The sequence below is a fragment of the Cricetulus griseus genome, chromosome 6 (genome assembly GCF_003668045.3).
Source record: "Cricetulus griseus strain 17A/GY chromosome 6, alternate assembly CriGri-PICRH-1.0, whole genome shotgun sequence".
Lineage (NCBI taxonomy): Eukaryota > Metazoa > Chordata > Mammalia > Rodentia > Cricetidae > Cricetulus > Cricetulus griseus.
The window spans coordinates 36,038,631-36,064,330 of record NC_048599.1 but is presented as its reverse complement, the minus strand read 5'-3'; the positions used below and the strand labels follow the sequence as shown (position 1 = coordinate 36,064,330).

General features: G+C 42.0%; 1 protein-coding gene across 5 annotated transcripts in view; it reads right to left on the bottom strand.

Annotated features, from left to right (window-relative positions):
• The window catches only part of Kif16b (kinesin family member 16B), a 265,927-nt gene that overhangs the window by 217,677 nt on the left and 22,550 nt on the right, over nt 1-25,700 (bottom strand). For all 5 annotated transcript variants that reach the window (XR_004770654.1, XM_035447150.1, XM_035447149.1 and 2 more), the window contains exons 2-4: nt 12,180-12,249; nt 8,931-9,044; nt 223-339 (exon numbers count right to left, since the gene is read on the bottom strand). Coding sequence is in view for 4 of the 5 variants with exons in the window: in XM_035447150.1 (XP_035303041.1) it covers nt 223-339; nt 8,931-9,044; nt 12,180-12,249 (301 nt within the window). In the remaining variant the exon portion in view is untranslated. The remainder of the gene's footprint in view (nt 1-222; nt 340-8,930; nt 9,045-12,179; nt 12,250-25,700) is intronic.

Below are 25,700 nucleotides of genomic sequence, written 5' to 3'. Positions count from 1 at the left end.
GAACTGGGACTTGCACCCATTATTCCTGAACTATTTCTAATTTCAAATCTCTCCAAGGAAATTTAGTTCATCTTATTACTGAGTTTTATCTTATTACTAAAGGAAGATCAGAACAGGAAAAGTTGGTACAGACCTAGTAGATAAGGAATAATTATATCACTCCAGAGAAAGGTAACTAGAAACTTCCTTCTCACATAGCACATAAACAACTAAACAACTTACAGAATTTCCCATCATCGTGTAGGACTTTCCAGATCCAGTTTGCCCATATGCAAAGACACAAGCATTATAACCTTCAAATGCAGATTTCACGACATCTGTGCCCAGAGTTTTGAAAACCTAAAGAAAAAAAAAAAAAAAAAAAAAAAAAAATATATATATATATATATATATATATATATATATATATATATACACATACATATACATAATCACAAAGGATGCAAGTACCGTGGGTTTTAATAAAAGTCCCTGCAGTGTTGACAATATTTTTGAATGTTACTTTCATCTTGAGGGTTTACAGCATAAAAATAAATCACTGCCGAGCTGTAACAACAGAATATGTATGCACCCCAGTTTTTAATCAAAAGTAAACTTTCCAAGCAAGCAAAAAGCAACACCATCCTTTTTCCTACTTAAGCTAGCAAATGATTTCTGAAATAAAAATGTAAACAAGGCCAAGTGGCAATTGTGTCTAGAAGCAAAGATTTTAACACGTGATGTTAAAATTCAGAACTGCACAATGTATAAAGCTATTCATCTTATTAGAGCCTCCAGAAATTAGTATTCAAAACATAAAGGTCACAGTAGCCAGAAACTATTGCCTGAATCCTGCCAAATCAAAACCTTTATTTCTCAGGACCAGTATCCAGGAGACCTGGGTAGCAGAGTGCTGGGGGTGGGGTGGTGAATGACTGGACTCCCTCACAACTGGGCCTGGATGTATTTTCTTGTTCAGATACTTATCCAAATATTGTAGACATGGTAGGGAGACAAGAGGGTCACATCCACAACCTCAGTTTCTGTCCTATGCCCTACATAATTACTATTTGTGGGTAAAGAAGATGAAGCATGAATGCTCCAGGAGGACAGATAATGTAGATGAGACACATTAAAATGAGCCAAAGCTTTGTGGATGTCACAATGTCCTCTAAGGCCAGCACATCAAGGCCCCAACAAATATCTCTGCTATAAAGAGTAGGAGCAACAGCAGCTAGGGATGTCAGAGAATGAATGCCATCAGGTTCACAGTCAAGGCCGGGGATAAAAATGAGCAAGTGGGATGACCATTGTACAAGATGAGGATTCCTACAGTGATGAGCCCTCTGAGCCAACATCAGGAGACCCAGAAAGCTATTTCTCCCAAACTACCCAAGGCAGAAAATCCTAGGCTATGCTGGCCATGAGAGTACCTGGAGAGCTCTCAGAAGTCCCAGTGTCCAGGACAGCAACTCAGTTCAGTGAAGTATGACTCTCTATGTGAACCCAGGAGTCAGTATACTGCAAGACTTCTCAAAGGAAGGAATACTGCACCCCTGACCAAAGTCTGCTCACAGTTCAGCTGACATCTACAGTGTAACAAAAAATATAGCTCAATAGACTCAGGCTTTCTTCCCATCCTGTTTGCATTTCCTTCAGCTCCTCCAGTATAACTTACTAACTATAACCTCAACTGAAGTTCTTCCACGAATGGCTACAGCCACTTATTCTCAGTTAATTTTGACCCACTTCAGCTTGAGACACTATTATTTTCTGATTGCACTGTCAGAGTCTAAGGACTTATTCAATACCCAGCTATGAGAGCAGCTCACATTTACTGGGCACTGTCACAGGTTCATGTAGTAATTAAAAGTGGAAAGGGCTCAGGAACCATCCGATGAGGAAGCTGACAGGAAAGGTCAGCATCCAGGCCCTGGCCAGTGAGTGGCAGAGCTGCACCCTCATACAGGGCCTTGGCCACATCCTCTAAATTCACAAAGCCCTGATGCTAGCTGGAAGGATGTTATCCCCAAATTTCTGTGAAGCTAGAACCCCAGAGAGACTCAAGGATCCAGACCACGAGCTTGGGTCTCCTTTCACCAATACAAATGCAACGTAAGTAAAAATTCTAGTTCTCTAATTCTCTCAGATTGGAGCCAAAACAAAAAGGCTTCCACAGACATTTCAGGAAGGGACATTTCTCATAGCCTAGACTAAGGTAAAATAAATCACAGAAAACAGTTAAACTAAACTCTAATGTCTTCACAATTTAAATCCTTTCCAAGGCAGAGGGCCATGCTGACCCAGCCCTGCCCTTTGCTGGCCTTTGGAAAGCTGGCCCAGAGCCTCATGGGAAAGCTGATCCCTGCAGCTAGAGAGATGGCCCCACTCCTCATCACAGGCCAGGTAGAACCTACCCTGCCAAGTAGGGTAGGTAGATTCGTGGCCCCAGTGGTCCGAACTGACCAGCTCAGCTACCACCTAGGCCCACAAGCAGGTCTTGGGTTGGAACACCTTAACCTCCATCCTATTTAGGACCTGCTAGATCTTGTGAAGGGACTGGTCCTGTGGAATGATAACCACAAAGGTGACTGTGGGATATCCCAGAAGAGTTTCCTCAAGGATCCAGTGATGATGGTGTATCAGAAACCAGAGTCCTTGAACCAGACCAGTGAGAAAGCTCCTTTCAAAGGTGACCCAAGACATCCCAGGAGCTCAACAGCCAGGAATCAACCACAAGAGGGCACTGCTGAAACATACTGTCAGCTAGCCTGGCAACTGGGAGATTATTGGTTTCAAGCATCTCCAGGGTTGAATTAAGAAGTGGGTAGTATGAGAGAGATCAAAGCCTCCCACTGGACTTTTGAAGAACCATTAAGAAAATTAAGACCTTCTTTAATGGTCTTTAATTTACAAGCCCGTGGGTTTCAATTGCTCATTGATTTTTTTTCTCTAATTTTAAAATAATTGTTTGTTTTTTAGATTCTAAGGAAACTTTATAGTAGTGGACCTGACATCTTTTACCAATATACTTTGAAATTCAACTGATTAAAGCTGGAGAGGAAGGAAAGAGGGCAAGGTAGCTGGGGGGCTTCACGACCACTCTGCTCACCTCACCCCTCATCTACTCAACAGTGAACCCTTCACTTGAAAGAGGGCTAAATGAGGGATGATGGGGGAGGGCTTACTATTTCACAGATAACTGTTTTCCAGCATTTATGATGGCTTATTAACATGGCTTGGTAACAGCAGTGTGCTTTAGTTTGGAAATTCCACAAAACAATCCCAGGTTATTCTCTCTAAGAATCCCTGAAGCACGAAGAAGAATCGATGTGCAATCCCCTAAAGCATGGCATTTTCCTTGTGGGTGGAAAGCTTGAACAGTCTAGATTTCCCTCTAAACTCTGGACATTGGCTTTTAACTTCCAGAGAGAAGACCTACCTTTTTTTGTTTGTTTGTTTTATGTCCCTCATCTTGATTATTGTACATCTCAGGAAGTTAATACCTGCTCCCACAAATTAACCATCTACAAATTAGGTTAGTTGGTCACCAATCATTTTCCAGCCAGGTCCTGTCTTCACTAAATGCTCTCCATGCCCCTGTGTAGCCCTCTGTCCCCAAAGACTTCAAATTCAAGTAAAACAAGGACTTCCAATAGTCCATCAAATAGGTTAAAAATGAAGATCCTTTCAAGGCTTTTCATTCATCCTGTGTTTGAAGACATTCTGGAGATCACTACAATAAATCACCTTTCCCTTTAAAATTCCTAGTTCACATAATCCCCTTATGTGTAACAGAGCATGAATCTGGTTTCCATGACCATAGCCTTCTATGCCAGACTATGGTAAACTATTATTTTAAGGTGTGTGACTTTTGTTTATGCTGCACTTGTTTAACCCTGTGAAGCTGTGTTATTGTGCCTGTTATTGTGACTGTCTACTAAAGAGCTGAATGGCCAATAGTGAGGCAGGGGCAAGGATAGGTGGGTCTGGCAGGCAGAGTATAAATAGAAGGAGAACCGAGAAATCTAGAGCAACAAGAGAACAAAGAGAGGAGGATATCAGGGGCTGGCCACCCAGTCACCGGGCCACCTGGCCACCTGGCCACCAGGCCACACAGCAAAACATGGAGTAAGTAAGAAAGAAAGGTATGCAGGAATAAAAAAGGATAAGCCCAAAGGCAAAAGATAGTCTGGCTAATTTAAGATAAGAAAAGCTGTACAGAAACAAACCAAGCTAAGACTGGGTATTCATAAGTAATAATAAGTCTCCATGTGTGATTTATTTGGGAGCTGGGTGGTAGACCCCTCAAAAAGATCTAAAGAGCAAAAAAACCAAAAGAGCCAAAAGAATAAAACATCGTACAACATAATGGCATTCTAAGGTGGGCCCTATTTCCATGTAGGGCCTGAGAAAGCTGAAAAAGAAGGGAAAGGACCGACTACCTTAAGGGGCACTGCTGTTTAACTGAAGGCAAGCTAAGTAAAAATGGCTTGTGGCAACACAGGTACTCACTTCCATAGCTAGAAAGGTTTAATGCAGTTCTCAGTCAACCAGGTTGTGAGTTCTAGGCTTGGCTTTCCCGACCTGAGAAGTTGGCAGTTGGCGGAGCCAGCTGGTAGAGCAGCATGCAGAGGACCCAGGTGTAGCTTAACAGTTTAAAGTCTGCTCATGCAGTCAAAAGACTAGAAAGATATGCAGTAAAAGAGGTCCAGACGGAAAAACCTCTAAACAGGTTCCAGTTTACAATGTGCGTAGGCTTAAGAAAGAAAAAGGGCATGGGCCGTTATAGAAAGAAATAGTTTAAAAATAAAATAAAATCTTTAAAGAGAGAGTAAAAGTAATAAAAAAGAATAAGGCATGAAAAGATGGGAAATACACAGGGAGTCTAGATCCTGTATGCTATTGTGTTGATTTTGAATTTTTTGATTGCTGAAAAGCAAAGAACAGCTGCTAAGAACCCTGGAATTTAAAGAGGAACTGTGGAAATAAAGCAGCCTAGATATTTTAAGACTGCCTTAAAGTTAAAAAAAAATGCATTTGTCAAATGGAACACAAAAATGCTTTGCAGAAGTGGTTTTGCTTTTGTTTCCACAGGACACAAGAGGCTGTGCATTTGTTCCAGGTTAATATGGATCTGGTCCGATCAAGGGAGACTGACTGAAACGTGACAGGTGATATCTACCAACAAAGGGTTAACTGGGCTTCCCAGGACTTGGTCATTCATTATCTAAAAAGTTTCTCTCTGGGATCTCTAAAGATGCCCTCACCCACATTCAGCAGGAAGCAGTCTGGAGAACACGATGCCCACATTCCCAATGAATGGTGTGGAAGCTTTTGGTTATTTTTTGGATTGTGGATGTTTGTTATAATTTAGGGGAATATAGGAACATAGGATAAAAAGACCACTATCAATCTCAGATATTTTGCCTTGGCATGGATTTTGGTATATGGATACAAATTCAAAGTCAATTTGTTATACTGTATATATGTTTTTTTTCTTGTTTAAAAGACTTTTGTATATTGATACAAATATAAGGTAATTTTTGTTATAACACACAATATGTTTCTACTCATGTTTAAAGGGTTTTTCTATATTGATACCAATTTGCTTTTGTTACAACATATTGTATATATGATTCTGCTCTTGTTTAAGGTATCGTACTATGGAGTTCATTTAAAAAGGTAAGGTAAAGTTCCAGTTTTTGAAAGCGATTATTAGAAATTATATCAAATTATTATCAAGAAACACAGGTCAATAGTTAGTCATCTATAAAAATCAAATTTGTAGATATGCTAGGTTTGCTTTTGAGATCACATAGAAATATATTTTAGATAGATAGATGGTCTTCAAACCTTTCAAAGGCTTACAGAATATGACATTTTAAATGTTTTGTTAATAGAGATTTTCATGACAATGAGACACATCTGCTCCTGGCAGCACTGATTTACTTCAGAGAAGATGATGGGCACTGAAGAAACTCTTTATGGAGTTTCCTTTCATCGTAGCAAGGTTAGCCACTGAGCAAAGAAACTGTTCTTGCCTTTGACTGTTTACAGTGTGCTGGGCAGACTGGACATGCAGGACCCACAGGAAAGTGACCACTGAACTTTGTCAAAACAAGGTGGGATGGTTCTACAGGGTTCCTGCTTCACAGAATAAACTGCCAGACATTCTGCAGGACACAGAGGAAAGTGACAGACAAACTGGCAATATAGGTGGGACAGTCTTTCAGATTTCCTGCTTCATTGAAAAGTCTGCCAACTCCTATGGGCCTGTAGGCTGAAGATAGATGTCCCAACGTTGCAAAGGAACTTTGGGTGACTGTCCAGGTACTCATATATCTCTGTCATTTGTAGAGTTTGTGGAAGTCATTTGCAATGCACTTTTTGTTTACTTAAATTATATATCCTTCTGATGCCTTTGATGGAGTTGAAGACTAGGTAGTTATAGTTGCAGTTTTCCTTAGATATGATAGAAAGTAAAAAACTTTGGATTCACTAATGCATTATTTTCTCTGCATATGCTAACTACAAATGGACAGACAGAATATTGTAAATTAATTCTTACTTGATAACTTTGTGTTGTATATAGTTCTATTATGTTAAAGTTAAAAACATTTCTGTTTATTTAGACAAAAAGAGGGAAGTGTGACATATTATTTTAAGGTGTGTGCCTTTTGTTTACACTGCATTTGTTTAACTCTGTGAAGCTGTGTTAGTGTGCCTGTCTAAAACACCTGATGGTCTAATAAAGAGCTGAACAGCTGGCCAATAGGAGGCAGGAGCAAGGATAGGCAAGGAAGAGGAGAAGCAGCAAGAGAAAAAGGAGAAGAGAACAGCAGGGGCAAGCCACCCAGCCAGCCACAGAGTAAAATGGAAAGTTAAGATATACAGGAGCAAGAAAGATAATGGTCCAGAGAGAAAAGGCAGATGGGGTAATTTAAGATAAGAAAAGCTGGCTTGCAACAAGCCAAGCTAAGGCCAGGCATTCATAACTAATAAGACTCTGTATGTGATTTATTCAGGAGCTGGGTGGCAGGCCCTCAAAAAAGCCAAAAGAGTAAAAAATATCTTCACAACATCAGACTGACTATCCACTGTCCGTATATACAGACCATCCACCATCCTTACTCTTTCCCACACCCCCACTCTCACCCCCTCATTTATCGATGTGATAGGAGGCTTCCCTCTCTTCCCACCTGGCAGCTGGAATCATTCCCTTTTCTCCCACACAAAAGCTTTCTCACATCAGCACCACACCTCAGCTCTGGTACTATTGAAAGGCAATCTGTGTGAACCTGAGCAAGTGACTAAAGCTCACAGAATATCCTGACAAACAAAACTGGAGTTTAAATTTGCCTTACTTGGTTCTTTGATGAATTTAACACGACAGAATACCAAGTATGTCTGACTCAAGAAAACTCAAATGTCAGTTTCTCTTCAACTCTTCTATCACACTGGGAACTCCCTGGCTACTTCACCCTTCCCCAGTGCTGATGTTTGAGTCCACAGCCTCTGGGATATAATCACTGCAGTACTCCAACCTCAACGTCTGCATTCTCTCAAAATGTCAGGTTCTCCTCCACAGACCACTTCTAAACCAGACACATTTCCTGAATGTCAAAGTGCATGATAGATAGATAGATAGATAGATAGATAGATAGATAGATAGATAGATAGACAGACAGAATCATCTATCCATATATATATGGATATATATGAATGATTCTGAGTGGGGTGTGGTGGCCCATGCCTCATCCTAACATGTGGATAGGGGTTGGTGGTAGTGGTGGTCTTGAAATTCTACATTCTAACATGTTCCCAGGCAATACCACTGACTCTCAGAAACACATTAGTATTTTCATGCTCCAGTTTCCAGGATTACAACCCAGGTCAAGAAGAGCCAGGTAAACATGGGAAGATGGGAGGGCAAGGGAATAGGGGGGCGGGGTGGATATGTAAATATGAGTAGTAATTAAAGAATTAAAAAAGAAGAAGAGCCAGGTAAACATATAAAGACCTGAAACAAGTATCTGTGCTATCTAAAGAAGCTATTGAGAAGCCAGGGAGAGGCCCACTGATAATGAAGCCATTGTTCTTCCACCTAGGTTCCTGTGCCCTCAGCTCTGCTCCAATGTCCTGTTTCTGTCCACCCAGGAGTATATGTTTGTCATTCTGCTTTAATGAAATGTTATCAGTATCTTGAAGGTCATCTGGGGGTACCTTGCTGTCACCTATGTGAACCACATCTACATTTGTTTCTTGAGCAAATACTAACATCAGAATAGGTTGTAGATTCTGGAGAAGCACTCCCTTTAGAATTCTTTCTATAGCTTATAATGATCCACAAAGCAGACAGAATGTGGCTTGGGTTTGATATTTATTTCCTATGCTCTGACTCCTGGAGGAAACAAAGTTAAAAGGGTTTATTTCCAAAAAGTATACAGATGTCACCCTCCCAACATCAAAGGCTACACCTGAATGCTTCACGATGAGATCAATGTTAAAGTTTTAAAACCATTTATGTTATGTTCATCATACTCAAAATTGTGAGGAAAAAAAAAAAAAACTTTAGAAGACTGAATTATCAGGCTTACATAAATACTCCCATCTGATAATTTAAAAACTGAATTAGTGCCGGGTGTTGATGGCGCACGCCTTTAATCCCAGCACTAGGGAAGCAGACGCAGGCAGATCTCTGTGAGTTCGAAGCCAGCCTGGTCTCCAGAGCGAGTGCCAGGATAGGCTCCAAAGCTACACAGAGAAACCCCATCTCGAAAAACCAAAAAAAGCTGAGTTAGCAAATGCTAATTTTACAGAAACTAAATTCAGTAAAAAAAGTAGTTGGTTTGTTTCTAAGTGTTTAGGGCAGGACTGTTTTTTTTTTGTTGTTTTGTTTTTGTTTTTTTTTAATAAGAAAAACAAACAAGAAGAGTTTGAGATTGTACCATTTCTTGTGAAACATAATCTGGACTCTTCGTGTCAGCAGAATAAAAAGAGAAGTCATAGGTGAAGGTCTTGGTCCGTTCTCTGCCCGAGTCCCCAGTTCCTCCTTCTGGTATCTAGAAAGACATTTTTGACAGTAATAATAAGAAAATGAGGTGATGGTAACAATAGCATAAAGAGTAATGTCAATTAACAAGTGACCCTAACTAAGAAATAAAATCTGTGACTAAAACACATAAAATGATTAACATTTGCAGCATGTATACTTTAATCAACACTTAATTCCTATTAGTCTCCCCAAAAAATGAATAAAAATAAATAAATATAAGAATAGGATCTGTATATATAACCACCAATTATGGTCTTTACTAATATAATTAGCTTACATGAACACCATGCCCAGTCAGACTCTGTCTGTTTCTCTTGCAAGACTGTTTCCTCTATGATGTCCCTCCCAGAGCTGGACACTGTACAACCTCTTGGGTGATGGACACTGATTCTGGCAAAAGTGGTGCCCTGTGGAACTGTGTGATTTGGTGGCCCCTTAAAAACTCCAAGTTAGATATCTCCTCTTCCATGAAACTTCCCTAGTACCCACCTAGAAATAATTTCCCCCTCTTTTCTGAATGAGAACATTCCTAAGATATATCATACTGTGATATATGTTTGCATACATCTTATGTTCCATACTCTGAGCTTAAATTGAACCCCCAAACTATCCACATGTTTCCAAAACCTTATACCTTGGAAATAATGCTAAATAATTTCAATGAACAGTATATTTTTTTCTTTTTCTTGGTGGGGGTGGTTTCAACACAGGGTGTCTCTGTGGCTTTGGAGGCTGTCCTGGAACTAACTAGCTCTTGTAGACCAGGCTGGTCTCAAACTCATAGAGATCCACCTGCCTCTGCCTCCTGAGTGCTGGGATTAAAGCCGTGTGCCACCACTGCCCGGCTCAGTATGTTTTTCAATAATCAACTTCTTTTTTAAAACAAATTGTTAAAAAATTAACAATGAAAACAACAGTATATTAAAAGTCTGAGTATGTCCCATAGGTGCAATAGTGGCACTAATGTTATTGAAGTAACCAACAATTGATAGGTTTTAAGGCTTACTCCCCAGAAGGAAATGCATGGCTGGTATGGACAAGAACCCAAAGCTGGTGTGTTCACAGGCCCTAGGGGTAAAACCTACTATTACTTTTGCTAAATGTACACAGTATCAAACTACCTTCTAAATTTATATCTTATATTCACAGATTAGTTTGGTTCTCAGACCTCTTCAGAGAAGTCTCTTTGTGCAGTGAATGATGTTTAACATGGAAATGCACAACTGGTCACGTGCAGAGAAAAGGTATCTATGGAGTGCTCAGCCATAAATGGCACATCTATACCACATGCCTTCCCCCAGAAGGTTCAGTGATCATTAGAGAAAAAGCACAGAAAGAGTTCAAGAGCCAGAGGTGGAGGAGGAATAGAGTGAAACAGTGTCTTCTAGACAGGACAGAACCAGACCACTACACTCATGAACTCGCAGCAGCAATGAAGACCTACACAAAACCAAGCTTGTCAACATTCTAGCCAGGAGGAGGGGGATCTTTAGGAGCTACCAACAGTTGGTGGCTACTAGAGAAAGGAAAGTCTGTTTTCTTGAATGGTCTATCTAAACCATGCTCCAGTGGTCCCACAGCCATGTATATACAGGCAGTACAAACTAGACTCGGTGGACTATACTTTAAAGATAGATAGATGAAACAGACAGGCAGGGATATGAAGTTGAGAAGATAGGGAATGAATCTGAGCAGTGTTAGAAAAAGCAGGGGTAAATGGTGACTATGATCAAAATACACTGTGTGCATAAAAGTTTTAAAGAATTAGCAAAATACTATAGTAAAAATAAATTATTAAAGGAAAAACATGACATCTATTCTAGTTACTCAGTCATCATAGAAGAAAATATGTATAAAACACAAAAAAGCAACAGAGTAATCAAGGAAAATCAATTCCATAATACACATGCAAGAGAGGATTCAGCCAAAGCACTGTGAGCACACACATGCATGAAGTAGCAGAAAGGCCACTACCAGAAGGAGGTGGACAGAACCCAAGCAGCTGAGAAGATGCTTAGGGGAGGCCAGGGAGAGTCATGGTGTGCTGAAGACGATGGTAAGTTCAGAAAGAAAGCGGTCTAGTAGAGAATTTCTCAAGGAAAGGAATACCAGCAGCCCAGAGCATACCCTCTAGGAAGACAGTACTATTCCCACTCCTGTATCTGGGGATCATGCTGTACTAATCAGAAAATGATCTTAGGGCATCCTATGCCCAGGACCATAAATTAATAGAAATCTATTCCTTGGACACTTGGCCTTGGAGCAGCAGGCCTCAGAAACACACCACCCACACTGAAGGCCCTAAACCTGAAAGCACATGATGTCTTTAGTATTACTTTTATACCTGTGCTTCCTCCTTGAGTGGAAGCACTCAAGATCCTTATCTAGTGTGCTAATGAAATAAATAGTATATTTTAAAGGCAAAAGAATTTACCATTGTGAAAGATTGTGAGGCTTTTTTCATCTAATGTTTTCCTGAAAGTAATGCAATTTTATTGTTTCCTTTTTAAGTGCTCATTCCTCTCAGCTAACAATAAACAACAGTTCTCAGATCATCAAGGATCAGAATACATAATGGATTCTCATTAAAAACTCGAAGAATTGGGGATATAGTTCAATTGTTAAGAGTGTCTGCCTAGCATGCATGAGGCCCCAGGCTTGATCTCTAGCATAGCATAAACCAGGTATGACAGTACATGTATACAATCCTAGCACTGAGGTAGGGGCAGGAGAACCTGAAGTTCAAGGTCATACTGGTCCATATTTGAGGTCAGCCTAGGCTACCTGAGATCCTATCTCAAAACTTGTCCAGTACTTCACAGAATACAGGCAACTATCAGGCTAGAATATAGGGTAGAAATGCCAGGTTCTTGTCTGCAGTCGGAACTCACAAACCAGGGAAACAGCTTAAGTCTGACTTTCAGGTTAGATGAAACCAGGGTGGGAAAACCATGAGAATCAGATCAATGCTTCAGTTTTAGGACTAAGCCTCAGCAGAGAGCATGCACACTGCTGACTACACTGAATCAGGGCAGCCACCTCAGAGGTGCAGAAGGCTCAGGTGCTTCATTCATCTGTACCACCCTCACAGAGAGCAAGTGTGGAGCTCTCAGAACTACAGCAGGGTAGAGTCATCACTTGCCTTTAAGTTTGTGATTGTCGTTTTGCTTTTCTCCATTTGAATGATAAACTTGGCCTCCAGGTCCTTTTCTCTGCAACATAGTAAAACAGTATGGGTTAGGAGACAAAAGATTATTTTGAAATAAACCTGTTTTATCTTCTTTTCACATAAGAGTCTTTGATTTTAAATGACATCTGAAAAGTAATCCCTGATAGCAATGCTCCCAAATCCTTGCTGAGGCTCTAAATATGAAGACACATGACACAGATGCCATCATCAGAAACTATGAGTAACACAAATGTGCTGCCAAAATCTGGAAGAGTTTCTAACATAAGACAAGTAATATGTCAGGCATGGAAGGCTGAGCATTCATAAGGCAGCCCTACCAGGCTAGATGAAAACCAAGTCAAAAGCTGGGATGGTCCAAATGTGGAATGTTTCCAGGAACAGCCAGAGTTCTGCCCCTCCTCTCACCATTTTGTTGGGTCCACTGGGAATTACACTTCTTACAAAGCAGTAAACAGGAAGTCAGAGAAATTCTGAAAAGCATAATTCTCTAGAATAGCTCTACCTGGGAGGCTGAGGCAGAGGAGACCATGAATTCAAGGCCAGCCTGGGCTACATAGAGCTATAATGTCTCAACAAGAAGAAAAGATTGTTTATCTATACAAAAGAATTCTAGCCAGTCAAAAAGGATGGACAAGCATCTCTGTACAACATGATGGCGTAGTCAGCAGTACATGATTTAAGTCGAGTGCAAGGCAGAGAAAAGCATGCAGGCAGTCCTCACCTTTCATGGTCTGACTTTTACTATTTCCTTCTTTGGAGAGAAAGCACTATACATTCAGTACTAATTCTAACTTGAATTCTGAATTTTGACCATTTCCCAGGCTAGTGACATGCGATCCAGTCCTCTCTAGTGATGCCGCACAGCAGCAGCAAGACTCAGATGCCTGCTGACCATGAAATCACAAGGGGAGGATCACATACCCTATGGTGTGCACTGCACATTGAACTGTGTTAACAAACTGGAAGGCTCCAGAGGTTACATGTACCCAGAGCACTTTGATTTATTATATTCTTAAAATAGGTTTAGGGGCAAAATCTTATCCCAAGTCCAAAGAGAAAATATCTAAAATGCATGTTGCTTATATGTAGAAAACAAAAGGGCAACCTCAGTCCTTTTCAAAAGGCTACATATGGAGAAAGAAGAAACTGGAAGAGAAGGGCAATGACAGGAGCTAGATTTCCCTGAATATTAATATATGCAAATATAAATTTACTTAAAACAACCTAAAATTCAAAAGAAGTTGAAAATAATGAAACAAACTCTGTACCACACAGAGGAAGAACATTTCCATAAGTCATGGAGGATTTTGACTATGCAATGTAACAAATCAGTTCTCTTTGGTGGTCATTCTGTGATTTTTATTTGTGTGCTGTGAGATAATTCATGAGTACTTATGCTGGTATCGCTAAGAGCTACTGCCAGTAGACCTAGTGGATTAAAAGAAACACAAGCACAAGGTGGATGAGGTACGGATTCTGAATGGGAAATAATAGCATGAACTTTGTTTAAATTTAAAGAAAGGGAGGCAAGGGAGGGATGAAGAGGCAGAGAGAGAGAGAGGAATGCACATTGCTAATCTGAAAATCTAAAATCCAAATGCTCCAAACTGGAAAGCTTCATGAACCCTGACATAATGCCACAAATGGCAATTTCACACTTGACCTCATGTGATAGGCCACAGTAAAAATACAGGCACATGAAAATGTTATACAAAGTATCTTTAAGTGAATCTCATGATTAGTCTCAGGTTCAACCCACAAGCTATTTCACTCTGTGTATGCTAACATTCCAACATCTGAAACAATCGGAATTCTGAAACCTACCTAGTTTCCAAACATTTGAGATAAGGGGATAAGAAGTTTTATCTACTAAAACAATCTAGAATCACATGGTCAAAGAATAGCCTCTAAACATCATTTGCCACTAAAAAAACCTCAGGGTTTCTTAAAGCAACTATTCAATCTAAATACTTAAACCTTCTCACTCAAGAAAGCAGGGTCACTACAGATCACTAGGGCTGTGGGAAGACAACTTCACAAACAACTGGGGGTGCTCCCCAGTGCTCACACCTTCTGGGCTCCCTTCCCCTTGCTGCAGGTTGAACCTGGGGAGAGTCACTTCCAGTGACTAGAACACAAGACAGCCCAAGTAGCATGCCTGGGGCTGATTGAAAAAAAAAAAAAAAACTGTAACTTCTACCTTGCTGACTTTCTCCTTATGCTTGTCCCTTCTTTTAAAGCCCTGGTGGTGGGGAAGGCCAGCTGCCGGACCCACAAACCATAGGTCATGTCAAGAGCTTTAAGCACCAACCTAAAAAATTAACACCGTCCAAATTTGAAAAATTGAGTAAAGCTAACTACAACAAAACATAAATATGTATCTAATCAAGCATATAAACTCTAAATTAAAAAATAAAAACTAATAAGTCCCCTTCAGAGGATGAAAGGCATTATATAGAAGTTTATTAGCAGATAGCTGTTCAATAAAAGGAGAGAATCAAACACACATCCCATATCTCCTCCTAACAGCTACTTCAAGGCAACTAAATGGAAGTTTCCCTTTTAAAGGAATCCCAGCTCTATTTGTAGAAGAAATAACAGAATTAAAATAGCATTGTGCTGCTGGGTGGTGGTAATGCTCACCTATAATCCCAGCAGAGGCAGGCAGATCTCTGTGAGTTCGAGACCAGCCTGCTCTACAAGAGCTAGTTCCAGGACAGCCTCCAAAGCCACAGAGAAACCCTGTCTGGAAAAACCAAAAAGGAAAAAAATAGCATTGTGCTTTTGTCCCTGGTGAGTTAATGACTCTACTCTGTGAACATCATGGCTACTCAACCAACCTCTGCAAGATGGTCCAGGTTGACAGGTCCTGCCTAAAGTACACCACACCTGGATCTCACTCCACAGGGAAAAAAATTTTCTAAAAGTTGTAGTGCATGGGATCTAGGAGACAGCCCAGTCAAAGTCCCTGCTGCACAAGCAGGAGAGGTCTTGGTTCAGATCCCTGGCACCTGTGTAAAAGGCTGGGCAGAGCAGAACATTCCTGTAATCCCAAGACTGAGAGGAGAAAACACAAGGATCCCTGGAACCACTGGCCAGTCAGTGTGGGAGAGTCAGTGAATTACAGGCCCACTGAAAGATCTGTCTCAAAACATAAGGAGTAACTGAGGGAGATGCCTGGTGTCCACTTCTGGCTTTCATACATGCATGTATATGCATGCACACACACACACACACACACACACACACACACACACACACACACACGTAGAAAAATACTGATAATGAGTAGACATTTGACATTAAGGGATTATAACTAGTGTTTTAGGTGTGATAAAAGTACCATAGTGACTTTAAAATATCTTACCCTAGAAAATAACACACACTGAAGTAATTCTAAGTAAAATTATCTGGGATTTACATTGATCTGACAGTAGGGAACCAGCTGAGGGTAACCTCCTGGCCATCTCAAGATTAAAGAAAAGCCATGAACAATAAACCCCCAAATTTATGTTGCAGTACACACCGTCAAGTCTATAGTGGATTCCCAGAACCAGGTTTGGCATTTCCAAGCCAGTCTTAAGAAGACTTCCACTGCATGACACCAGGTCTTAGAACTTACCCTTAGTCTACTTACACATGTTCATCTGACCATAAAACATATGGCTCCTCAAGCCACACTTTCTGGACAATTGACCATGAAGAGCATCCCCAGCCCACCAAGGGCTGTTCATGCTACATGTATCTGCACTGCAGACTACACCACCTTGGTGCCTGCCAATTCCACAGAGGCTCTTTTCCACTCAATAACCATCTCTGCCTGAATTTTGAGTTACAAAACACCTACCAATAATACACACCTCAGGTTAACAAAACAATATGCTCTCTGAGAATATTAGGTATTGTGTGGCTGCCTCATACCACTTGTCAATCCTTGCTTTTGAAAGAAAGTGTATTCACACCCTGCCTACCACCCCTGCCTTCAGCCCAGCACTCCTGGATCCCCATGGCAGAACCTCTGAAGTGGCTAAAATTACAACATAATTGTACATAATCACTTCTACCTCACTAAGGATCTCAACAGTACTTCTCAGTTGTAAATAAACACCTAGAACCTACTCTGTGAGAGCGCTAATAGGTGCCAATGAGAGACTGAACTGTAAAATAAGCATCTTTCTAACCCCATTTCCCAAATATAACCACTGATAGAGAAGAACTAGCAGAAACTTCAGAGCTGCCCAGAGATTACCCTGGCTGGGGAGTGGTGGTGGTGGGAAGGGCCCAGGGAACATGCACAGCTTCACTCTCCTGGAGACCAGAGCTTATCTCAAAGAACTTATCTCCCCACAGGACAGGAACACCACAACCTACGCCCCCTACTTCAACCCTGAGGCCTAAATCAGGCCATTCAAAATGTGCCTGGAAACCAGCAGCACAGGAAGCCCGGAAGGAATGTGAAATGCGGAGCACTATTCAGTATGGAGCACTATTCAGACCCAGGAATGGGGCACTGCTGACTCACAGCAGCCTGTACATGATCCTGGCGAGCAGTGAAGCCTCGGAGAGGTAGAGCCAGCATCAGTCTATATGGCATCTTGCTATTCTACTATGACATTTACTTTTAAGAAATAAGCTCCCAAAATAAGCACCATCTGCTTTTTACACAATAAAATTTACTTTGTTCTTTGACATTAAAATCTTATTTTTCCCCAACATGCTACTTTTATTAATTATTTGGAAATTTCACACAATGTACCCAATCACACTCACTTCCCATTCCTCCCAGATCCACCCTCCCACTCTTGCACCACCACCCGGCAAAATACCAAGTCCAATTTGTGTTGCCCATATACTCACTGCAGCACGGTCAATAAAGTTTTATCTCTAAAACTGCACAGCAGAATATAAGGAAATGGGCCAGCAACCCTCTGCTCCTAAGTGGTACAGAGACTTCTAACCAAGAACATTGGAACAGCAAGATCTCACCTAAAAAGCCATATGAGTATCATGGCAGCCAGGTTCTCTCATTCCCAGGTCCCAGCTTCTTAGCATTTTCTGTACCTACACTGTGTCACACTGTCTCCCTACAGTGACAGTAGGGCTACAGTCAAGAGCTTGAGCACATTTTGAAAAACAATTGTAGGTCACTAAGATTAAGGAGAGGGTTATCTGTTCCAGAGAAGAAACTGCACAAGAAATCTTCTAACTTGTTTCTATTAAGTATCAAGAGAGAAGCTATAAGAAAAATAAAAGACATCTTTACACAAAAAATATCATACAGTATTTACAATAAAGGCATTAGTAAAGTACAGCTTTGAGAAAACTACAGCCAGAGTATAGTCAGAGAGAAAAATCTGGTGCTAGTGACTGAAAATGCCACTATGAAAGCTCAGTGACCCAGCGCTCCATGTTGGCTGGAGCCACCAATGTTGAACCACCCATCTGCTGTCTGCATTCCATGTAAAGGCCATAGAGCTGTCACGCTCACAATTATTTCAAGGATTTGAAGCAGAAAGAGGAGGTCTCCAGTGCCTTTGTTCCGCCACACCTCTCTGGGCAGTCCTGCTCCATGCCCATTACCTACTGGAGACTGTGGCTTTTGCTCATGGTCCTTTCTTTATCCCCAGAGCCTTAAGTATAATGATTCCTCAGAGTCCACTTGAAAATCCATCTTACCACAATTCTTCAACCCAATACTTAGTTATCAAAACATGTCTACTCCATCACCTACGGACTTTGGTCATCTCCCTACTCCATTGCCACTGTTCAAAGCTAGGCCACTCCTACTGCTCTCTGCCTCCAATATAGTCTCTTCCCATAAACACTCTTTGCTTCCAGAAAGCCTTCTAAAAAGGCCATCTCACCATGAAGCACCCAGCTTTAAACACTTTTGGGATTTCTCAAAGGCTACAGGATGAAGTTCAACTATTAGTGCTGAACAAAGCCCTCCATGCTCTGCCCCAACTCATCTGCCATTCCAATACTATGTCCCTTCACCTCAGCCAACCCCAGCCACGCCTCCAGATGTGCTCTCACAAATACATACACATACAGCCAGTTTTGTGGAGCCTTTGCCTTGTCCTCTCCTAAGCTGCCTTCTGCCTGTCTTGTCTAGTAGACAGTGAGCTCCTTAAGAATAAGGCCCACTGTCTGAGTTCACATACTCCTCCTGGGCCTGTAGTTCAGACATCACCAAGAAACAGTTGTTCTATCTGCTGGGTTAACTGATTGAATTACTGTATAAACATCTCTCACCACAGCCTATTCAGTAACACCCATCTTCTATCTACTCTGTCCTCCCACCACATCTGCTCAATGATCCACCCTCTACCCACTCTGGTCTCCCATCACCTCTACTCAAAGATCCACCCTCTACCCTCTCTGGTTCCCCCCGCCCCTACTCAATGATGCCAGCCTCTGCCTACTCTGGTTCCCCTCAACCCACACTGTTCTTGAATCTTGTCTTTCCTTGGGACTGATACCTTCCCACTTCTCACAAAAAGCTTATCTGGGGTCTAGTTTAACCAATTCTGCCTACTCAACTTCCAAAAACAACCTTCCTATACCTACTTGACTCACCCCACTCCCACAGGCCTCATCTCTGCTGAACTTATCTACCAGGCTAGCCCAGAGAAGCAAGGACCCAGCTTCCTGCAAGCCACACCAGGTACACCAGGCACAAAAGCACAATTTACAACCCGAACCAAGAGCTTGCTCTCTTGCTTCTTCCCCAGCACTGCCAAAGACCAGGCACAGAGAGTCCTCCAGCCTCGGGTCAATTTCCTCTGACATTTAAGAAACATGGGAAATAAATCTTGACATTTTTCTTATATTGAGGAAAATAAATAATCCTAAAATATCATTTGAACATTGATTTGATAATAGAGCAAAATGAACTATGTCTCTCCCCAGCCACTCTGGTGAATTGGGTTTCTCAACTGAAAAGTCAATTACAGCCCCTTCATATAAATAAGTAATTTATCTGAAAGGTCTGGAAACTATATCATACGATGTTACAAATGAGCCAGCTGGAGCAAGTATGCTGAGTTATAGATCAATACTGGAGGAGTGAGGCCAGAAAAGAATGAGCTTTCAAAAGATCCAGCTAGCGAAACAGGTAAAGATGCCAGCTCTCAGGTGAGTAGGAAAATGCTAATTAGTAAAGAAAAAGATAGCAATGGCAATCCAGTTATTTTTTTTTTAATGTTTTTAAATTATCCAGGAATTCAAACTGATTGCAACCATTCTGCTAAGGGTATTTGGTCACTTCATAACACAGCCAGACAGAAGGACGCTGGACCCTTCAAACTGAACTGCTCCCTTGGGCGATTCTTACTAGTTTATTCTGAAGCAAAATGAAACCCTCCTGTTTCACCTGGCCAAGTCTCACACTATAAACCAATATTTCACTGCTTTCATTTTAGTTGCAGGATACTCAACAGAAACAATTAAAAATGTATTTTTTAAAAGAATATAAAACCCCATTTATAATATAATGGAAAGAAGCCCAAGGGACACTGTAAGTGATAGAAGAACTGCTTGTCAGTGGCCACCACGCTTGCACTTCAGTAGAGCCAAAGGAATATGTACAGATATGCTTCCAGATGCACAGAGCCTTTCTGAGAGAATAAGCAGGAATCTCTGTGCCTGGGTCCTTTGCAGAGAGAACGAGCAGGGCCTTGGGGGACAAAAAAAAAAAATGAACTTAAACATTTTACTGGTAAAAAACTGCTTTAGCATGATTTGATATAACTTTTATGATTAAAATCAATGTAGTTAATTAAACGATACTGCTTCGAAACACTGTGCACTTCCTCGTACTTCTGGACAAATTCATGACTGACTCAGCCTCCTCTCCTGGCACCCTGCCACACAGAAGACAATAACTGGCCTTGCCAGCCACATGTCCCTATGCCCTGTCTCACGCTCTGGAGCAGTCTAGATTGGCCTCTGCCCCTTCCAGCCTTGTGTACTTCCATCGTGCAAAATGACACCCAAGAAACAAAGCTACTCCAAAAACACCCTTCTGATCTGGAGGAACACTCCTGATTTCTTAGGCACCCCCTCAGTGACCTGCCACCACCTTCCTTTTTCTTTATAAATGAGAGCCCCAAATAAAGTATGTGCTGCCCAATCATGTTAAATTTCAGATAATCAAACAGCTTCCAAGTATAACTGCCCTAAATACACCCCCCTAACTCACACAGCACAGGCTCACCCAGGAGACTGCCCTCCTCAGGCTCCACCACACTGAGAGGCACACGCACTCCCTTGCCTAAGCCAGGAAGACTGGTGAGCACACATCCTGGACACCCCAAGAAAGAGCAGAGGCTCCAGAAGTATATGTCAGCTCACTGACATTGAAGTCCAGAACCAAACTTAGGGATCTTGAGCCAGCCCTCCCTGAAGCAACCTCTTCTTCGGCTGTTCCCACCTTTCAGGCTGACACTGACACTGAACACTTGGGAGAAATTATCAACGCACAGTCAGGAACTGCTGAGAGCTCCTACTTGCTCTCCAAGAAATCAGACCAAGACCAGTGTGGTGAGGCATACCTGTGATCCAAAGAACACAGGAGGCTGAGACAGGAGGGTGTGAACTAGAAGTCAGCCTGGGTAACATTAGACTCTGTCAGCAAAAAAGAAAAAGCTTCCACGGTGGCACCCTCATTCCCATTTGATTCTCAGGATCCACCTCCCCACACAACAGTCAGCTAAGTCACAGTGACATGAGCTGCAACCTAATGTCAGCCTCAGATGCAGCAGTGAGGAATAGGCAGCACCTCCCATCCATTCCCTGCAGCAACCTCATTGCAAGAGGGAAAGACAAAGTCATTATCATAGCACCATGGACTTCACAGACAAAAAGAGCTCCACAGCTGAGGTGTGCTGGCTGCATCAGGTTGCAGCTATAAGGTTGAGACTTTTAACACTTTGCCTGACTTAGGGAGGCTATCAGAAACCCACAAGGAGGCCAAAAGCCAACTGTTATAGGTAACATGTTGGGATCTCAGAAAAGCAGCCAATGTGAGGGATGCCAGCAACACATCTATTCATCATTCTTCCCTTAGGAGAAACAACAAGGAAAAAAAGAGAGAGGACACCAGACACTAGAAGAGATGGGGAGCAACAGAGAAGTAAGCAAGCACACTGTGTGCAGGTGCTGGACTACAATGGCACCTCAGAGTGGCACTGGGGGTAGGCACGCAGCAGGGAGACTCCCTGATTCAAGCAGCTGGCAGAGCCAGGCCTTTTGGAGAAGAGTGAGGTGGCCATCAAGCACAGTGTTCCATACACCAGCTCCCTTCAGAAGCAAGACAGTGCACACATGCAGGCACAGTAAGCACTCGGACTCCCTAGCAGATAGCTATGAGCTGCAGTCACAGAGCAAAGATGCAGACAGATTTCTGTCAACCCCTCACACACACACACACACACACACACACACACACACACACACACACACACTTCAGTGGAAAGAAGAGCCTAATGAATTGTCTTGGCACAAACTGGTAGTTCTTAAGATGTACAAGATCCTCACTGAAGAGGAGCTGAAAGGGGCCACATAAACATTTAGCTAGGAAGCCATGGAGAAATTCACATTCGTTCCACAAATATTTAGTGAGTGTCTTCACATGCCAAGAACTCTTGGTGTACAGACACAGTAGCAAGTCATACATTTCAGGGAAAAAAATAATTTCAGTCTCATTTTAGATAATGGTAAGTGCATAAAGAAATCCAATTAGGTATCTTGATGTGGGTCTGACAGCAAAGGGGCACAGGGAGACAACGAAGTCACAGAGGACTTTCTAAGGGGTAGCTTATAGGTGAGCAAAGGTCTCCACAGAACATGGCTGAGGACCAGACAGACACGGAGTATTTATGGCCAAAGGGTCAAATCTGCAGTACCCTTGGCCTGACAACACTCATCTGTGCAACTCAACCCAGATCAACAAAGAGGTCTCTCCTGCTAGGAGACCCAGATCTGATTAACTAAGCATGTGGGAGAGTCTGAGGGGCCACCTGCTTCGGAACACACTGCCCTGGTTGATCTGCAATGTCCTCCTCAACGACCCCGAGGAACAAGGAGACTAGGCAAAGCCTATCCACTTCTCAGCAACTTCTTGGCTATGCCATGTGCTAGACAGCAGTCTGACTCCATCTTAATGCAGCCCAAACTACCAACCAATTCTAAAAAGAAAGAAGTCCAGGACAGAGAAGCTTAGTCTGAGTGACACATACACATCTCCCTGGAGGTAGGAGCTATGTGAATGCAGACAGAGTAGGCATAAACATTCCCATATGTGTATCCGGCACTTGACAGGACTCAAGAAACCCAACTAGCCTCACCTCCACCATACAGCCAGAAATACCCAGCTGCCCCATTCCATACTGTCCTGTAAGGACAGGGCTTACAAGGATCACCTTGCTCACACTGGTCCTTCAGCCTGGAAGGGACTCCCTCTTCCAGCTGGCTTACCCCGCAAAGCCCATTAAAATGTGTTTTCTCAGGACCCTTTCTAGTACACAGCTTGCCTCCCCCAGCCAGTATCTTCCATGTGTGGTTCGAGAACGTGCCACAGCACTTAACAGACTTATTAATTGCATCTGTTGATTGTGGGGTGACTGCATGTTTGTCTTCCCCTCCTACCTGAAGTTTCCTGGGGATGATGCCCAACTTTTTATATATTTCACCATACCTAGCACCGTCCTCATACAGCACAAACATCTGAATGAATGAGTGTGCCCAGAGTAACAATCCTTTATCTGCATCTTCTGGCTGAGTCAACTATATTGGTGTTTCTCATAACTCTTTCAAGAGGAAAAATCACATTTGCATAACTTTTAGGAGAGGACTTCATTATAACTGCACTATTTTGTATTATTAATTGCTGCTTTGAATTTCTTATTGGGCATACTTTATAAGTTAAGCTCTATGGCAGATATATATGTACATATAGAAAAAGACACAGCATACATTGGATTGCTTCCACCTTCCCTCTCAGAAATCAGCTACAGGAGTCTATGAAATATCCCCACAGATACAGAGAGAAACTGCAATGAAATGAAAGAATAGATGAAGCTGCTGACAAGATATTATTCTTGAACTCAAGAGTGAGAGTTAAGGTCCTAGCTTCAGTATTCACTTTAAACTGTTAGGTGCAGATGCATTTTCCCATAAATACCAGTTAACTTGGCAGATACTCACTCCAAAGAATAGGAATAAGGCTCATCTTCTTCCCAGAGATCAGCACTGTGACCCTGACACTAGATCCAAACACAAGGACCCTTCCATCTCCTCTGGAATCACAGGAAAGATGACAAACAAGGAAGTGTAAGCAGTGTGGTGGTTTGGATGAAAATGGCCCCGAAAAGGACAGGCACTATTAGGAGGTGTGGCTTGTTGGAGGAAGTGTGTCACTGGGGTCAGCTTTGAGGTCTCAGAAGCTCAAGCCAGGCCTAGCGTATCTGACAGTCTTTTGCTGCTGCCTGTGGATCAAGATGTACAACTCTCATCTACCTCTCCAGCACCATGTCTGCCTGAACACTGCCATGCTTCCCACCATGATGATAATGAACTCTGAAACTGTAAGTCACCCTCAATTAAATGTTTCACTTTATAAGAGTCATGGTGTCTCTTCACAGCAATAAAACCCTAAGACAAAATGTGATGAGGCAAGCCTACAGTCTCAACACTTGTAATATATAGAGAGGAGGCAGGATTTCAAGGTCATCCTATGTGCACAGTCACTTGGAGGCCAGCCCGGGCTTATGTGTGACAGTACTTCAAAAGAGATCAGATAGGGAAAGAGGGGAGAAGGCAAGGAAGTGCATGTGCCCATTCACTTTGGCATGTTTCCCCAAAAGACACAACCAACAAACTCCTTTGCAAAGGGAGAGTTTAAAAGGGGTGGCATACAACTACCCACCGGTAGCTTAAAAATATCTTTAATGCTTTTGCTGTCTGCTTGTGTTCAAACATTAAGTAACTAACCCAAAGGTCCCAGTATACAATGGCAGCCTCACGAACACATGCAAATGAGTTCTCTGTACTTTCATCTGTTCCCTTCTAGAATGACCCTCTTCAGACTTTTCCATATTCTAGAAAAATGTTCTTGATGAAATTTCTTTTTTGTGGGGGGAGGGATACAGTGGATGACCTGTGAAAAGAAGACTGATCCCTTTTATGAAACTGTCACCAGATATACGACTGAAAGGAGGGGCAGTGACACAAGTTCTAACTTAACTGCTGGACTTTTCCCCCAAGACTTTTTTACTACCAGTTACGGTGGATTAAGGTACAACCCTGGCTTCTTGTAATCTTTCTTTCGAGCAGTGCACCTACTATTCACGTTGCCAAGTCAAGATGGTTTAATCTTGGTGGGGCAGGGGGATGGGACTGGATTGAAACCTTGCCTCCAGACAGCTTTGAGACTCTGGGCATACTACCTAACTTAGCTGAGGCTTGGATTTCTCTCATCTGCATGCTGGATTTGACTTAATCCTCTTATGCACCTTTGTTCAAACCATACTAATTGTGTGGCTAGTGCACTATGTTAACATACAATTTTTTGCTAAAAGATATGACCGATAAATCGAGTATCACAAGCCCAAGCAGACATTAGACACACATTTCAATTACAAAATCAAGATCCATCCATTTACTCCACAAATATTTCTTTACTACTGTGTGCCCATAACAACTGAAGTTCTATGGATATACTAGTAAGCCAAACAAAATCAAGCCTAGCCCTGCCCTGCCCATTGGGAGCCCCCATGCCAGAAGAGAGATTTATTTTATCACAACATTTCCTGATTTTTTCCCTAAATAGGTTTAAAAAAGGAGGTAATAGAGAAAATATATTTTATCACATTTTTCTGCCCAGATCTTAAAAAATGATGATTTATGAAAAAGCCTCAAAAGTCCTGAGTATGAAAATCTCTGTCTTCATCAGCAGACGTGAGAGGCCACAGTTCATAAAAAGATTGTCAGAAACATCAAGATTCTGTCGCTTTTTAAACATTTGAAAATTTCATCTGGTCATTCTGTCTTCATGCTGACTGTCCAGAGGAAAGCCACGCAGTGCAGCCTTGATGGCACTCATCTAAATTAGAAAGCCACAGTAGCCAGAGGCAGGAATAGAGCAATGGACAAATACACGCTTCCCCTTCTCAAGGCTTGTTGAGGGACAGAAGCATATAATTAAGATTTGTGCCCTTTAGGAGCCTGCATGACTCGTTGCCATGGCACTACAGACAGCCTACACAAGCAAAGCCAGCTTGGAGGTTGATGAGTCTGGGAAACTGAACCTAAAAGAGCCTGGATTTTGGTTGGCTTGGTCAGTAAGGCAAAGTTGGTCCAAAAACAGAAACATGATCATGTTTTTATATGATGAGCATGTCACCAGGAAGTTCCTTTCCAGGATTGTTTTTGTACTCCGAACAAAGCCCAAACAGGCCCTGCTTGATAAAA